Below are 16,529 nucleotides of genomic sequence, written 5' to 3'. Positions count from 1 at the left end.
CTCTGCAGTCAGCAGATGGATTTCCCAGGGCTGGAAGAGTGCAGGTTACTGAAGGTACTGGATATGAATATGCAGCTCTTTTTTTTCACCTGAAATTTCACCTACAGAGTGGGTGATGCTCATTAGCTGCATTTTGCCTCTCCTCAGAATTCCTAACCTATTAATAACCCTCCTGGAGATAAAATCTCTGCAGAGTCTGCATTCAGGCAGTCAGCACTGAGTGATTGTTTCTTTTCATGTTTACTAATCCTGGGATGGGTGAAGTGTCCTCAGAGTCCTGTCCCTGCATTTCTCCCCCTCTCCTTTCCTTTGCCTCCTGCCCTGGGATGTTGCAGGTTCCCTGCTGGACCGCTGATGTCTCAGGCTGTGGAGCTGCTCTCAGAGCTCCCTGTGGTGAGGTGAGCACCAGGGAGGTGATGTTGGCTGTGCCAGTTTGACTCTGCACAGCCAAGACCTTCTCCATCCTTTGCTGTTTCATTTAATTTAATTAAGCTGCTCATTCTGCTGGTTGATGCTGGTCTGAGGTGAAACTCTGGCCGGTTGGAACTTGCCTGAAATGAAAGCAGGAGGCAGCGTCAGCCCTGAAAGTGCCTTAGCTCAGTTCCTTCAAGGGGTGGTTCCACCTTGCAGGCTGCTTTCTCTGGGATCACCTCCAGGCTGAGCCTCCCTTGGTCTGGGGTGGGCTCCAGCCCAGCTCTGCTCCCCGTTTTCCCCCATCAGCTCCAGTGGCGTTTTGGGCATCCAGTTTTGCCCAGGTGTGCCAGGCTTTGAACAAAATGCTGGCGCCAGGTGCTGTGGGTGGTGAAACACTGATGCATTAACCATTTATCCTGTGTTTAAGCCCAGCTAGAGCAGCCCTGGAACAGCCCTGTGAGCTTTGTGCCAAGCCTATGCCTGCAGCCCTGCAGGAATCCAGGCTGAGATTCCAGGCCTGAGGAGGCAACAGAGGCTTCAGAGCAGCCTTCCTCTGACCCTGGAGATGGAGGAGAGCTGGGACAGGAGCCTGATGTCTGTCCTCCCCTGCAGGGACTTGCAGTGGGTCCTTAGGAACCATGTTTGATCCAAGGATTCCCAGAACATTCCACTCTCCCAGGCTGGTTCCTGATCTCCTGCTGGTGCCCTGTGCAGGCTGATCTGGAGCAGAGGCTGGGCAGAGTCCCAGCATAAAGCAGGGATTTATCCAAAGGATCTCCTCCATGGATGCACCTTGGGCAGCACCAGAGCCCAGCCAGGGCTGCCCCCAAGATGACCCAAAATGGCCCCAAAATGCCCGGCCGGGCACGGGGTCTCTCCCTGGGATCAGCTCTGCTCCATTCCCACCTTGCAGTTCATTGTCCCAGCCCAGCTTTAGCCCAGGCACTCCCACCCTGCTTGTTTTTCTCTCTCCAGCCCACGGGGTTTGTGCTCCTGGGCTGGGATTGGGATCATTTGTCCTTGGTGCCCAGCTGGAGCAGGAATTGTTTTGTCTCCCTGCTCTGTGCACAGAGCTCACCATCCCATAATATGAAGCTCAGAATTACACATTAAAGCAGCACAGAATGTGAAAAATATGAAAGCTAAACCTGAGGCATCACTGGGACCATCTGGGGCCCCACCAGTGCCCAGCCCTCGGTGCCAGGCTTGTCCTTAGGGACCCTTTGGCCTTGAGTGGTCCCTTCCAGACAGCACAAAGGAGCTAAAGAAAGTGTTTGTAAAGAATTGTGTTAAAGTAAAGCCAAAGCACAGCACAGGACATCACAAACAAGTGTTAAACATCCCCATCCAGTGCCTGGCTTTGGAGAGGATGATGTGAATGAAGGGATTCCTATTGTGAGTGTCCCAGAACGCAGGGATTTCCTACTCTGAGTAAAACTCATCATTTCTCTGTGTAAATTAAAATTGGTATTGAAGGCAGAGAATGCAAAGGATGATATAAAGGGAAATATTTTATTAAAAACGTATCAAGGGAAAAGCAAAAGGCAAAATTTCAAAAGGTACCAATAAGAGAGGAACTTCTTTGCTTTTTTTGTGCAGGTGTACCGAAATTCCCCAAAGAGAAAATCGAGCCTCTGGATGTGGAGCACGGAGATTCTGTGATCCTGCACTGCAACCCCCCAAAAGGCATCCCCCCTTTGCATATCTACTGGATGAATATTGGTGAGTCAGGGGTTCTTGCACAACTCAAACAAGGGGGCTCAAAGCATTTTGTCTTTCATAAAAGCTTCATTGCAGATTTGTCATGGGTAGGAATTGTAATTGTGCAAGGGCTTGGGAGAAATATCTGGATATTGAAGAAGAAAATTAAAAAATGGAGGGTGGAGATCTGGTCTGACATGACCCGAAGTTAGATTGTTGTGGGCATTGACACAACATCTCATTAAATATGAGATATCAAATAATTTATATATTGCTGAGTCTGTCAGTTGTGGAGTTCTGCATTTAGAGGAGAGAGGATATCACGTGTCAGTATGTTATCATAATTCCTCTTTCCATAAATTGATGATTGATTTATGATAAGAGAAAAATAATCCACCAGGTTTATATAATGACTTCCTGGTGGGTTTCTGTCCTGCTATTCTGCAGCGTTTGGTTTCTGCAGGAATTTCTGCCTTTTGGGAAAGCAAAATAACTCTGGTTTTTAATTATCAATTTTTCCTTATCAGTTACACAGGTATACATTATTATATAAATATATTTTTAATCACTTTTATACTGAATATTGGTAAATATCCCATTGTTTTTGCTGGATTTTCTGCCTCTTTTACTTCAGAGTTTCACTCTCTGTATCTGGAAGGCAGCACACAGGGGGAGCATTTGGTGAAACAGCCCCGTGTTGTTCCCACCTTATTATTTCCTGCTAGGAATGAAGGGATGAGACTATTTTCAAGCTAAGAACGATTTATTCCTCAGAGAAACATCAGTCTCAGAGGCTGAGAGGTTTTAGGGGAGCAAGAACTCGGCCACAGCTCAGAGTAGTCACAAGTTCTTTGTTACAAGGCAGTAGAGAACTTTCTAACCCAATACACAGTTGCCACAGGGTTTATTTTGCTTTTCTGACCATTCACCTTTACTGACTTCTGCTGCACTGGGGATACTTTTATGCAGTGGGCAATTATCACATGCACACACCTGTGCTTCTGTCAGAACTTCTCTTAGTTTATTCCATACAACCCCACCCCTACATTATAAACCCTTCACCATCTTACCAGTTTCTCACTTACTTAAGGCATATTCTCACCTACAATTATAGAAACATAACTTTATGATTTTCCTGCTTAATATCTGTGCATTGTATTTTTACATCAGCCCAAGCTTCTCTCAAGCTTTGCAGATCAAACCCTTCAGAGTCTGAGCACGTTTCTGTTTATCCAATTCCCACACCACCTCACAATTACTCTTCCTTGCCAGATTTGCAGCACATCCCACAGGACGAAAGGGTCTCCATGAGCCTGAAGGGAGACCTCTACTTTGCCAACGTGGAGGAGAGTGACAGCAGGAGTGACTACTGCTGCTTTGCAGCCTTCCCCAGGCTCAGGACCATCGTGCAGAAGATGCCCATGACGCTCAAGGTTTCCCGCTGTGAGTGTGGGGCTGAGCTCTCTGTTTGCTGCAGGTTTCTGAGCTCCCCAGGCAGCAGTGCATGCAGATGTGTGGCTCTCTCAACACAGGGCACCTTGCTGAGTTTATTTCCTGCATTGTTAACCTCGTTCTTGGGGCTACATTTCACTGAGAAAAGCTTCTTGCTCCAAGCTGTGTTCTAGGTGGCCATCCCAAGGCATCAGTTTCTCCTGTCCCATCTGGGTCACCAGGAACTGATGGTGCCTTGGACAGAGGCTAGACAAAATGAACAGAGTGAAATGGGTATTTATTGCAGGCCTTTGTGCCTTTGGCACACCTTGAGCAGGCAGAAGCCTCCCAGAGGCTACACCCAAGATGGACAACGTTTTTCAGACAATAATAGGTTTGGTCCATTTACATATCAGGGGTTAATTTTCTAATTACAGCTTTAGGTAATGAAGTAATTTACTCTGAGTTTGCCCCCCCACTTCACTATTGTTTACATTTCCCAGGGCCTGAGGCAGTGAGGTGTCCTCATTGCCAGGCCTGGAGAGGAATTGCTGTGTCTGCCCAAGATGTGAAGGCAGTGGCTGACACTCCATGTGGAGTTCAGAGTCACACACTAAAGCAGTGCAGGAGTACAGATTTAAAAGCTGAAATCCTGAGGCATCACAGTCAGACCCCAAAAGTGCCCTGTCCTTCCTCCTGCTGTCCCCACAGTGAAAGCCAAGGGTGCCTTAGGGAAATCTGCTGCTCCCCCGGGAATGGGGCTTCACTGGGGTTTCAGGACTTCCCTGGGCAAGGCCTGGTTTGGTCCAGCCTCAGCAGTCAGGTTGGAAGGATGATGTTTTCCAGGTTTTTCCAGGCAGCCTGGAGCATCAGAAACACAAGAGGTGTTTGCAGTTCCTTGATGAAATGATGTGTAGGGAATTTTAGATTTCAGCTGTTCCTTGAAACCTCTGATCTTTCAGACTTGCACAGCCCAGAAAGCCAAGGAGAATTTTTGTCTTCATGAATGAAACCCTCATGTTTAATGTGTGATTTTTGAGAGTTTTCTTGTTGGGATAAAAAGATAAATGAGTAATAGTGGCTTTGTGTGTTTAATGCTTGCTCAGACCATATCTTGGGGTAATAATTGTGAGAAAAACATCCAAGTTAAATGTTGCTCTCCATGGCTTTTCAGATGGGTTCAGTCCCCCACACATGCACACAGAGATTAGAGAAAAACAAGATGGGTTTTGGCTGCTGGTAGCCCTGGAAGTGGCCCAAAAAGCCACTTCAGTGTGTCCATCTTGTCATCAAAGCCACAGGACTTGGGCCAGGAAAAGATGAGAGGCAAGGACTGAAAGGGTTCTGTAAACTCAGCTGGCCATTGCCCACTCCAGCCTGTGCCAAGGGCCTGGTGAGGGGCTGCATTAAAAATAAACAGGACAAAAATAAGCAATAAGAAACAAGAGAATGGATTACATTTTGTAACATTTCTCTTTGTGGATGGTTAGTGATTTTTATTACTGTAGATAGCAAGGATGAAATGCTGATTATATCACCCATGAATATTTTTCAGAATAACACAAATCTTTAAAGCATTTTCATTGTGTTTTCAAAACTCTGCTGCTCATCTGTTGCTTTCTTTTGTATTTTTCATTCTTTCTTTCTTTTGGGGCAGAAATTGGGGGGTGGGGAGGGGCATGGTTTTGTTTTGGTTGATTTATGGTTTCTTTTGATTCTGTCTCACCCCTGCATGTTTGTTTGGTTGTCATTTTTATTTATTTCAGTAAAGCATGCTAATGACTCAGGCTCACCTAACGCTGCTGTTACTAAGGGTGAGTTGAATCCATCTGTTTTTAGCCTTTGAGCTGACACTCCACCAGCTGAGGTGAAATGGGAGCTGCTCAAAAACCACATCACAAAAGCTTCTTGATTGTGATGGGGAGGATTTAAGCAGTCCAGGCAGCACAGTTGGCTCATCTTGTGGTTTCTGAGAGCAATCTGCAGGGCTTTTAATGAAAAAGGCAGTTTTTTCCTTGAGAAAGGAGCTTTGTAAGGGGCTGGAAGTGAGGACATTGATGTTCAGGGTGTCTCATGTTATCAATTCAGAGCAGGAGCCAGAGCTGGATGCTCCAAATCTTTTCCTGGCAGTTACAAGAACACTGAGATGAGACAGGCAAGGTTTGCCACCATGAATTCCTGTCCCAGGGGTCAGCCTGGGGCTGCCTTGCTCCAGGAGGAGCTCAGGGTGTGGATTTATGGAGTCTGGGTGCTGTGTTGGCTGTCCCCATCACCTCCATCTAGGTGGGAGGTGGCTCTGTCTCTGGTGCCCTGTGTGTCACCAGCAGAGGTGACAGTACAGCAAAGCCCTTCTCATCCTGTGCATTCCCACTCCCAGTGCTTTGCCTGCCCCTCTCTGTGGAGCAGATCCTGGAATTATCCTGCAGGTGCCTATTCCTGCAATTCTCCACCTGGCTCCTTTTCTTTCAAATCCATGAAATTTAGACTCTGTAGCTCTTGACTCTTCATTTCGTTGGTTAAATACCTTTTAAGAGTCTTTTTTATTATTATTATTATTATTGCCCAATTTTAGCCTCCTGTGGGAGATTTTTTTGCCAGACAAGCAGTGAGATTTCTGAAAAGGAGGTTATCCTGGGGGGTTTTGGGGTGGATAACTCAGAGCAGCCATCACTCCCCTGACTTTGCCCGTGGAGCTGAGCCCTGGGGCAGCACAGGCAAGGCTTGTGCACTTGGCTGCCCCTCCAGAAGCAGTTCTTCCCTCCAAGGGATGTCTGAACTCGTGCTGGGAAGGAGACCTGGCTGCCTTTGGCAGCAGGAGGTGGAGGGCAGATGGGAAATGTGTGAGAGTGTCCAGAGGCACCAACGTGTCCTGCTGCACTCAGAGCACTGGTGACACAGATCTGCAGAGATACAAAGCAAGGGGAAATTCAAGTTAAAAATGAGAAAATGGTTCAGAGAGATCTATGTGGTCTTTTACCAAATCATCCATAACTGGCAGTTTTTTTAAGAACTAACACCATTTGGGGGCTGATTCATTAGTGTGCTAATTGTTATGATAGTGATAACTGGGCAGCCACTGAACCCTGCATTTTTCATCCTGAAACCCTTGTTTGGCAGGCTGGAACAAATGGGCTGTTGGAATCAAATGCAGCTCAATCTTGTTTTATCATTTTTACAGTCTCCCTTACAAATTGTGTCTCCATCCCTGTAGATTCAATATTTGGAGCAGGAGGGACAATTCTGTGGGATGCTCACGTCAGGAAAGGTGGGGTTTCACCTGAGGTTTAAAAGGTGATGGAGCCAGTGCAGAGGAAAAGGGCTAAGAAAGGAGGTGTGGACCTAAAGATCAGGAATGGAGAGGACCAGACTGCCTGAGGGGTGGCAGGAAGGGCCAGTGCTTGGAAAACTGGATGTAAAACTGTAGGAAAAGGGTTTTCCAACACTGCTGCCTGTTGATATCACTGTGCCTCCCTTCTGACTGCTATCAGGGCTCCTGGATTAGTCTCAGGGTGGATAAATAAAGAAGAAAACCCACAAATGGCTGTCAGAAACCTTCTGGCAGCAGTGATGTTCGTGGCATTATTGAAGAATATCTGAGATTTCCCAGCTAACTTCTGTTTTATTTTATCTTTCAGCAAATTTTATCAAGGAAAGGAAGCCCAAGCTGCTGATCCCTCCTGAATCTGCTGGCAGTAGCTCATCAGTCACTGTCATCAAGGGAGGTGTCCTGCTCCTCGAGTGTATTGCTGAAGGGCTGTGAGTAATGAAAATGCTGCACAAACTTAATCACCTCTGGAGGGAGAAATGAGCAAAGAAAAAGGGATATTGCAAATTATGCAGCAGTTTTTAATGCAACTCCTGTGCAGAGCTTTTTGTACCTGTAAAGCAGCACAGAGTGCAGGCAGCAGTAGTGTGTTGGTTATTGCTGTGGTTTGTAAACAAGTCATTAAAACCATGGTGTGGTGAGTATGGATCTCTTTTTTAATTTTATTTTTAATTTTATTTTAATTTTATTTTTCTATTTTAAAAACTGATTTTTTTCAGGAGTGCTACTTTTGAGACGTCAAGAAACTAAATAATATCAGCATCAGCTTCAGTGCTTTTGTTCACGACCTGTAATGTTTTTTTTCTGGTTTTGCCAATTCAGTTTTGCTTCAAGACTCAAAATTTAAGATTTTCCAGGTGTAAGATCTCAGTTTTTTAAAAACAAAGTTTTTGGGGGGTGTAACACAAGACATCCTTTAAGGAATGGTTGGGCCATTGAGGGGGGATCATCAGTCTCAGTTTCAGCAGGAGGGGCTGGCTCAGGTGTGAATGTGACCCTGGCTGCTCTCTGCATTCCCCAGCACCCAGAATTTCCATGGGGGATGTTCATTCCAGGTGTCCTCACAAAGGAGAGGATACTGAGGAACAAATCCATGGCTCTGCAGGGGTTCAGTGAACCAACATCAGCTGTATTGGTGTGATCCTGATCAATCCAACAGCAAAGGGCAAACCTCAAACCTTGGGCACTGCCAGGGATCCAGGGCAGCCCCAGCTTCTCTGGGCACCTGTGCCAGGCCCTGCCACCCTGCCAGGGAAGAGTTTTTTCCTAAAAAACCTTCAAAATGCCCTCTAAACCTTCTCTCAGTGTGAAGCCATCCCCTCTTGTCCTGTCACTCCAAGCTCCTTTAAATAACCTCTCCCCACCTTGCTGAGTCCCTTCAGGAAGTGAAAGGATAATACAGGGAAGGGTTAAAACAGCTGCTTTATGATGGGAAATCATGAAGGACAATTTCTGTGGGAAATGAATATTTGTAGAGAAGTCTTAAAGGCTTGTAGAGAAGTTCTTGTCTTGAACTTGAAAAAAGTTCATATAGTATGTATTTATATACAAATTTTGAGATAAGAAATGCTGATTTAAAAATATCATAGAATAAGACAGACATTGCTGAGAGAGAAGTGGAGCTAGAAATAAGTTTTAAAAGGTGATTTTGTAAATAAGACTAAATATTTTAGAGAAATAGAACTCTGAAAAATGCATTGCAGTAGGACCTACAAAGGGTAATTTTAGATGATTAGCTTTAAAACATTTATAACATAAAGTGCTAAAGCCCAATAAGCTAAGAAATGCTTATAATGCACGGCTTCATCTGACAAATTCCTTGTCAATAACACAGGACAGAATGAGGGAAAGTGAGGAAAGGGACTGGGAAATAAATGTTGAGTTCCACCCTGAGAAGGAGCTGTGATTCCCTTCTCAGGCTGCCGCTCCAGCTCGCTCAGCCACGAGCCCTGCTGTGCTCTCCCCGTGTCCCAGTTTGTCCCCTGTGCCTGTCACTGCACAGTCTGAGCTGCCAGCACAAAAGCAGAGAATCTGTGCCCCCGCTGAACCCCCAGTGAGAGCAGAGTCCCTCTGGTTTGGCTGGGCAGGGCTTTGTGCAGAGCAGAGCTCTAAATCTCCATCCCCAGTGCTGGACGTGGAGCTGCAGGCTCTGCTTCACACCCAGATCATTCCCATGAAAGGCTCTGCAATCCTGTTCCCTCCAGAAAATCCCAAAGTCAGGATATTTATCTGCCTGCACATGTTTAGGGCATTTTGTTTTTTTCCATGTGGGCTTGAAAGGGCATTGCTGGTGGAAGCTGGCAGGGAGTTGAGTTGGCATTCCTGAAAGGAGGTGAATTACTTGTCTCTGTTGGATTCACTCCAGGTATCTGCAGTGAGTTTTGCTTCCCTGTTGCAACATTTCCTTGTCTAATTCACTCCTCACCAAGTGAATCTGCCAGCCCATAAACCTCACCAAAGCCATAGCTCTGATTTTAGAGGATTTTCATGAGGTTTTAATAGGGAAATCCCCTTGGGAATACTCAGATAGGAAATTTGATGTGCAAGGATGAATATCAGATACAGGAAGAGAAAGCCAGAAAAGTCTTTCTGTTCCTTTGGAAAAAGGTAAAAAGACAGAAATATTTTTGTTTCACTCTAAATTTTCCAGGAAACTCTTTAGAATTTTTTTTTTTTCAAAAAATGTTTTTTTTTAAGCACTCACTTTTGAAAGAACACAAAGTACTTCTTTGTCTTATCACCAAGCACACCTTTTCATTGAAATCCTTCAAAAATGCAACTCTTAGAATAAAACGTTATTTTGTCTTTGCTAAAATTCCCATTTTCAGCAGAAAAACGATCAGCTTTGCCTACATCTCTGCCAGTCCACCCTGCCAAATGTCCACAGACCATGGAAGTGGATTTCAGGGAACTCAGATCAGGGGCACCCAACTGCAAAATAGGGAATTAGGGGCATTTCCAATCTGTCACTTTTTAAAGATTTATTCCCTGAGCAGTGGCAGTGTCAGCAGGGCACGGCCTCGGAGCTGGCTTGGGGACAAGAGTGGGATGGGAGCAATGGGATGTTTGCAGGGCTGGTGGATCACCAGAATTCCTGGGTGCCTGGGGCTTTGTTCTTCCTGCCTGGAGCCAGGGGCACAGATGGGCACAGGAGGGGCAGCTCTGGCGCTGTGGCCGCCTGTCCTGTGAGTGTTGGGGACACCAACAATGTCTGTCCCCAGTTCTGTGTCACTTCTGGCTCTTCCTAGGGATGGGAGGAGCCTTTCAGCCACCTCCAGAGCACTGCAGTGGAGTCTGGCTGTCCTCAGGTGCCCTTCTGGGCAGGAGGGGATGAGCTCCAGCTCCTTTCCCGCTGTCCCTGCCAAGGCACATCCCAGGAATGCAGCTTTGCCCTGGTGAAAATCCCACTCACAGGGGTTGTGCAGAACAAGGAGCAGCAGAGCAGCTGTGTAGTGTAACCCTTAGGTAGCTCCAGAGTTTTCAAAGCTTGAAAAGCTCAAAATCCTCTAAAAGCACCTCCCACACCCTGGGTGTGAACAGCAGCTCTGCCACGTGAAGCATCACAGCAGCTTCTTGTGTTCAACTCAAAATCTTCTTTTTCTTTCTTTGTTCTCAGCCCAACTCCTCACCTCAGCTGGGTGAAGGTGACAGGAAACATGCCCAAGGATGAGCCAGAGACAGAGAACTTTGGGAAGACCCTGAAGATTGACCAAGTGACAGCAGCTGATGAGGGGACGTACCAGTGCACGGCCAGCAACCCCATGGGCAGGGCCAGGCACGAGTTCCACGTGCATGTGGAAGGTGCTCAGTCCTTTTTACTAAAATTATTGGTTTGGGACTAAAAGGTGGGGAAAGGGAGGTGAAGGAGGCTCTGTGTTAATGGGACTCAAGGAACTGCACCAATCGATGCCCATCTCTTGGGTTTGGGAAGGTTTGCACAAAGCAGCACCTCTAAAACAGCAACAAAAAATGTAAATAATGCCCTTTGGTTTTTTTCTCCTGAACCATGAAGGCCTTAAAAAGCAGGGGACAATATAAATATGTGAGCAGGTTCAGTAGTCTGAAGATGGGAGGGAGTCAAGCAGAGATGGTGATGAAATGTCTTGTGCTAAGCTAAAGGTCAGAAGAAAGATCTGATTATTCCCTTTGCTCTTAAAAACTGTGAAAATACTGAGCTGGATCAGAGGGATATTTAGCTCAAGTCCCTGTTTTTGGTTTCCAGAGGGAGGGCTGTGAAAATTCAGTGAGCAGACAAAGTACCACCCCTTGCCCCCTTCACCTCTTCCCTTGCTGTGATTTTTGTACAGGCACAACCATAGCCGGGAGTGTTTTCTGGCATCCCTGAAAAGCATCACAAAACCTGTCAAACAAAATAAAAAAGATGCTTCCTACTATTTTTTATCAGTTAAAAAAATGGAACTAGGACCCTTTTTGTCACCTCAGTGAGTACCCAAGGCTCCTTTTTCCCTTCTCCTGCTCCCCAAACCCTGAGGTGTGCATCAGGTGGAGTTCCCTTTCCCAGGAGCCAGCAGAGCTCTGAGGAGTTGTTGCAGAACCAAGAGCTCTCCCTTGCCACTTTCTCTGCCCACAAACAGCTACAGGCTGAGAATCCTGAGGCCCAGCTGAAAAACTTGCTGAGAACATTTGCCTGATGAAAAATGCTCCAACCTCTGCTCTGCACTAAAAAATAAAACAAATCCCCAGCAGTTTTACCCTGCTAGAACCTTCCACGGGCTTCATTTTCATCAGGGCTCCTCATCCCTCTGTGGTCACCAGATTTCTGGCAGGAGAAGAGCACTTTGAGCTCCCTGCTCTGCATCTGCTCAGCAGCTGAGGAAAAGATTTTCTCCCAGTGGCTGATGAGTCCTCTCCATTCCCTCAACCCAACCTTGTCCCTTGCACTCCTCGTCCCCTTGCTGGGATGTGGCAGAGGAGGATCCCAGGGCATGGCAGGTTCTCAGCTGGGGTGGAGGGGACTGAAATCCTTCAGCTGACTCCTAGAAATCCTTCCAGATGGTTTGGAGCATCTCTGCTGTAGCAGAATATTTTAACAATCTGGCTATGATTTTCTGGGCTGCAAAACATCGATTTCCTTCAAAGAAATTGCAGGAGCTGCAAAAACTAAAATACCAGAGAAATTACATTAATCTTGCAGTTTAGAATATTGACCTTCTTCTCCCACAGTTTCCAGAGGAAGGAAAGCTTCCTGGCAAATTGTTATTTTTGCTTATTAACAAATAAGAGCTTAGAAAAAGAGAAAAGAAGGAAATAATCCCACTCCAGCCATTGCAATGTAAAAAAATCCTTTTCCCATTGCTATTAAATCCACTTTCCATAACTAAAGGAGGCTCCTGTCAGCAGCAGGGATTCTTCCTATTAGGAGTCCCCTCACATCCAAGGTATCAAGGTAAGCCTGAGCCCAAGCCCTGCTGTCTCCTGCAATTCCTGAGCAGCAAATGTGGCTGTCGTTAATCAGAGCTGGACACGTTCATCATTCCTGCAGGATTCCTGTGAGCACACTCAAGGGCACATCCTGAGCATTCATTCCAGGAGGATTCAGGGAGCTGCTGCTGGTGCTGGGCTCCTCACACCTGAAGGTTCCTCTCCCAGGATGCATGCAGGGAGAAGAAAATTAAATATGGAAGAAAAATTATGTGTTATTAACCTCCAGCCATCCTCAGTGGAGTGCTGGGGCGTAAATCAGGATTTTTCTGTCACTCTGCCACGTTTTCTGTTCTAGTATCTGGTATTTGAGGACCTCAAACCAACCCACCCTTCTAAACACCACTTTTAATGATATTTGCATGCAGCCCACTTCCTAATCCTAGCCAGTCTGAGGGCAAAGATTCAGGCAGTCATTACCAAGCATATGAAAATATTCAGCAAGCAAATTGTTTGACTGTTTGAGCATTTTAATCTCTCTTTGCAAGGGAAGATGTAGCCTGGAATACCTGAGCAGACACAAAACCCCCACTGTTGTTATTAAAATCAGAGAGAATTATTTAAAAAACCAGCAAAGCAAGCCCACAAATTGTTTTGACTTCAAGTGTTTATTTGGTTGTGGTTTGTAGTTCAGCAAACCCGACAGAAAATGAACATGCAACCTCCAAATCTTGCAGTATCCTAATGATCTAAAGTTACTTTGATCTCCACTGAGGCTTCTAGGTGGGGTTTAATAGAAATAATTGTTACAATATAATGATTAATTATAGTAATAATGTAATAGCTAAGGGCCTTTGCAGTTATGTCTCATAATACTTTTATTACTCAGCCAGAGCAAAAGAAAAGAGATTAAATTAATGGGAAGCAGAAGCAGAACTGGGTGTTGGAATCAGGCTCAAGCTTTCTGCTTTGCTGGGAAATGGCTCCAGCAGGGATGCAGAGCCCAAGGTGGGAACAGCAGCTGCTGCTGGCCCTGGGGTGGGATGGATTCCCAGCCCTTGGGAGGGGAATTTGAAGAGAACTTGACAAATTGGGAAAAGTGGGGTAGAAAGGATGGGTTCAGTAAGCAGAGCACAGAGCAGCTCTCACCAGGCAGCCCCAGCAGCACAGGCTGGGAAATGCCTGCTCAGGTTTATTGGGAGAATACACTGGAAGGGAGGAGAAACATCTCTGGGAAGTGTTAGTCTGGCAGAAAAGGCAAAAATCATCCTGGAAAACAGAAAGAAAAGTGTTGTTGTGAGAGACTGCTGAGAACTGAGAAGGCCTCACCTAAAGGAAGCAGATTTACAACTTCAGGAGAAGCAGCAGGGGTAGTCACAGGGCTCAAAGTCATGGCATTTGGGGAAAAAAATATAGATATCTTTAATTTAGGAGAAATTACACCTGGGGAATGCAAAACAGCCTTCAGAGGAATGGAAGATTCTCTACCAGGTTCCCTGGGGGTGATGGAAAACAGGGAGAGTTAAACTGAAGCTGGTTAGATGTCCCAAATTTGTTCTGCTCATAGGGAAAACAGTGGGAGAGGCTGAGGGGAAGGATTGGATCCTTTGTGGGTATTTTGGATTCTGTTGGAGGTGCCCATTTTAGATCCTTTTCATTTCTGGATCTGTCAGTATTTCCCATAAACACATAAATCAATCAGGAGGAGGAGCAAATTGATAACTCCTGCCAGGAAGAACAATGGTGCAGTGAAATATTTGCCATTCCAGATTAACTATTTGGTTATCCAACCCCTGGATTTTGTAGTTGCTAAAAATGTGTCTATTTTGTGATATTTTGTGTGCTTTAAGTGGTATAGCACATCTGGCACGTGGAAAAGAGGTTCTTCAGCCTTTCTGTGAAATTGCATTTCACACCTGGCAAAATCTCATTGCCTCTGACTTCACAGCCTCTTCAGTTCCTTGGAGCCCCCACAGCAATTCCCGTGCTGAGAATGGGGAGCAGTGGCAGCAAATATCAGCTCACAGCTCCAGAGTGTGGGCACTGGTGGAGATAGGAAGGATCCTTCAGGTGGTTTTTATTCAGCCTGTGCCTGGTGTCTCCCAACCAAGGAAATGTCCTGTCTCAGCTGGTGGCAGATTTACAGGAAAAATTCCAAACCAGCAATTTAACCAGGACTGCTACAAACCTTTTCACCTCCTTGCCTTTGACTCATCTTTTCCTGGTGAAACCATGGTGTAAATGAGAGAGAAGAAAAAGGAGCTGCAAAACCAAAACATTCTGGTGTTTGCAGAGTTTTTCCCTGGAGCCAAATACCAGGAAGCTGAGCAGATGTGGTCATGTCACTGTGGGATGGGAAGAAGCACTGAGTGAGGATGTTGGGAGAAAAACCCCTGCTGTGTGAAGGAAGTGGGATGATTTTATCATTTTAAATAAGCTTTAGTGGTTTGAATTTGACTTCAGCCTTTATTTGCTAATTAAACCATTCCTGGGTGCTCTCCTCTGGGAATGCCCCCCACTTTAGGGGTGGCTTTTTAAACTGTCTGTGTGAATGTGAGCAGTGATGTTTTGCTTTAGCATATCTCACTGATAGCATCTGTTGCTGTATTCCCAAGCAACAGCTCTGGTAATCTTCAAAGCATTTTATGAGCATTAACTAATGAATCCTCAGGTTTTCCCTTCATTACCTCACCTTTTATTAGGGAAAGAGACCAGTGATCTTCCCAGCACTTGCAGAAAAGAGGCAGTGCCAGGTCTGCTGTTAAAAATCTCAAAGTCTGGTTCCTTTCAAGGGGAAGTGATGAATTCAAGGCTGTGGTTTGGGTTGTGGCTGCCCACTGAGGGCTCAGGGAGTGTGTTCAGTCAGAATTAAGCATTTATGAGATAAATTCCCTTTTTCTGCCCTTCATTTCCCTTCCCTCATTCTGGATGTCTGTTCCACACCAGGTTTGGGTACCTGATGCTCAGGGGCTGCTCTGCAGAGCAGAGTTTTCCCAGAGCTTCCCCGAGCAAGGGGAATGCAGCAGCTCATGGCTGCTCCTCTACCACCACCCTGTGGGCACCCAAACCACTCATCCCAGCCATGAGAGAATGCTTTGGCATGGCTAAATGTGGTATGGATCAGCCTCTGGTCTGAATACAGCTTGGAAAAGCAGGAAATCAAGGTGATGGTGCATTTCCTCAGCACGGGGAGAGGGGCAGGTGGATCAGAGTGGATCAGTGCTGTCCTGGAGCTCTGTCAGCTCCCAGGGAAGGTGATGGGAGCCACTTGCTCTGTGCCTGTGGAGGGGAATTCGAGCTGGATGGGTGTTCCCACCTTGTTTGTCTGGTTGAAATAGCCTCACCTTAATTCATAGATCACATCTGAGGGTCCTTGTGGAAATGCTGACCCATTCCCTCCTTCCCAGCCTCTCCCTCCCTGTGCATTCCTTTCCCTCTTGGATGAGCACTCCCCGTTCCTCCACCCTGCCTGGCACCCACCCAGCCTGCAGGACAGCACTGGCGGGTGCTGATGCCAATTTCACCTTTCCTTTACACGGGAAATAGGAGGAATCCAGCTCAGCCACGGGACGGATGGGCTGTGAGCAGGGCTGGGAAGTGTTGGTGGCGTTTGCCATCTCCTGGAGAATCCCAGCAACAGCAGAGGCACACGTTGGGCTGTGATACCTCAGGATTTCAGCTTTTCTATTTCCCATCCATCTGTAACCCTGCAGCTCTTTAGTGTGGAACTCCAAACCCCACACTCAGTGGGAGCTGCTGCTTCCCCATTTGGGGCAGACACAGCAATTCCTCTCCAGGCCTGGCAGCCAAGGACACCTCACTGCCCCAGGGCCAGAGATGGGAACAAAAGTGAGTTGGGGGAGCAAACCTGGGGTCAGTGACTGCATTCCCTGGAGCTGGAATTGGCAGATGAACCCCCAATGTGCAAATGGACCAAACTTATCCAAGTGTGCAAACCCTGACCCATCATCCATTTCTGGGTGCAGCCCCTGGGGCTGCCCTAAATGTACCTGCAGGCCTTCAATAAATAGAACAGCTTCAATAAATAGAACAGCTTTTTATTGCCTTAATTCTGCCTGGCCTCTGGTTTTAGGGAGCCCCAAAAAGGCATCAAGTGATCCCTGCTCTGTCTCTTTTCCTAGAGCCTCCCCAGTGGCTGAAGAAGCCCGAGGGTGGGGTTTACAGCGTGGGGACAAACCTGGTGCTGCTGTGCGAGGCCATCGGGAACCCCGAGCCCAGCATCCAGTGGAAGCTCAACGGGATGCCCATCGATGGT

The 16,529-nt window shown here is 46.5% G+C and overlaps 1 protein-coding gene across 7 annotated transcripts in view; it reads left to right on the top strand.

The window, feature by feature from the left end:
• Positions 1 to 16,529, top strand: part of CHL1 (cell adhesion molecule L1 like) — a 126,363-nt gene that overhangs the window by 78,856 nt on the left and 30,978 nt on the right. For all 7 annotated transcript variants that reach the window (XM_050979136.1, XM_009091199.4, XM_009091197.4 and 4 more), the window contains 6 exons: positions 2,014 to 2,136; positions 3,388 to 3,558; positions 5,313 to 5,360; positions 7,182 to 7,302; positions 10,488 to 10,672; positions 16,396 to 16,527. In XM_050979136.1, the coding sequence (XP_050835093.1) occupies positions 2,014 to 2,136; positions 3,388 to 3,558; positions 5,313 to 5,360; positions 7,182 to 7,302; positions 10,488 to 10,672; positions 16,396 to 16,527 (780 nt within the window). The remainder of the gene's footprint in view (positions 1 to 2,013; positions 2,137 to 3,387; positions 3,559 to 5,312; positions 5,361 to 7,181; positions 7,303 to 10,487; positions 10,673 to 16,395; positions 16,528 to 16,529) is intronic.

The sequence above is a fragment of the Serinus canaria genome, chromosome 12 (assembly GCF_022539315.1).
Source record: "Serinus canaria isolate serCan28SL12 chromosome 12, serCan2020, whole genome shotgun sequence".
Lineage (NCBI taxonomy): Eukaryota > Metazoa > Chordata > Aves > Passeriformes > Fringillidae > Serinus > Serinus canaria.
The sequence above is the reverse complement of the archived record's forward strand: the minus strand, read 5'-3'. Positions and strand labels throughout refer to the sequence as shown.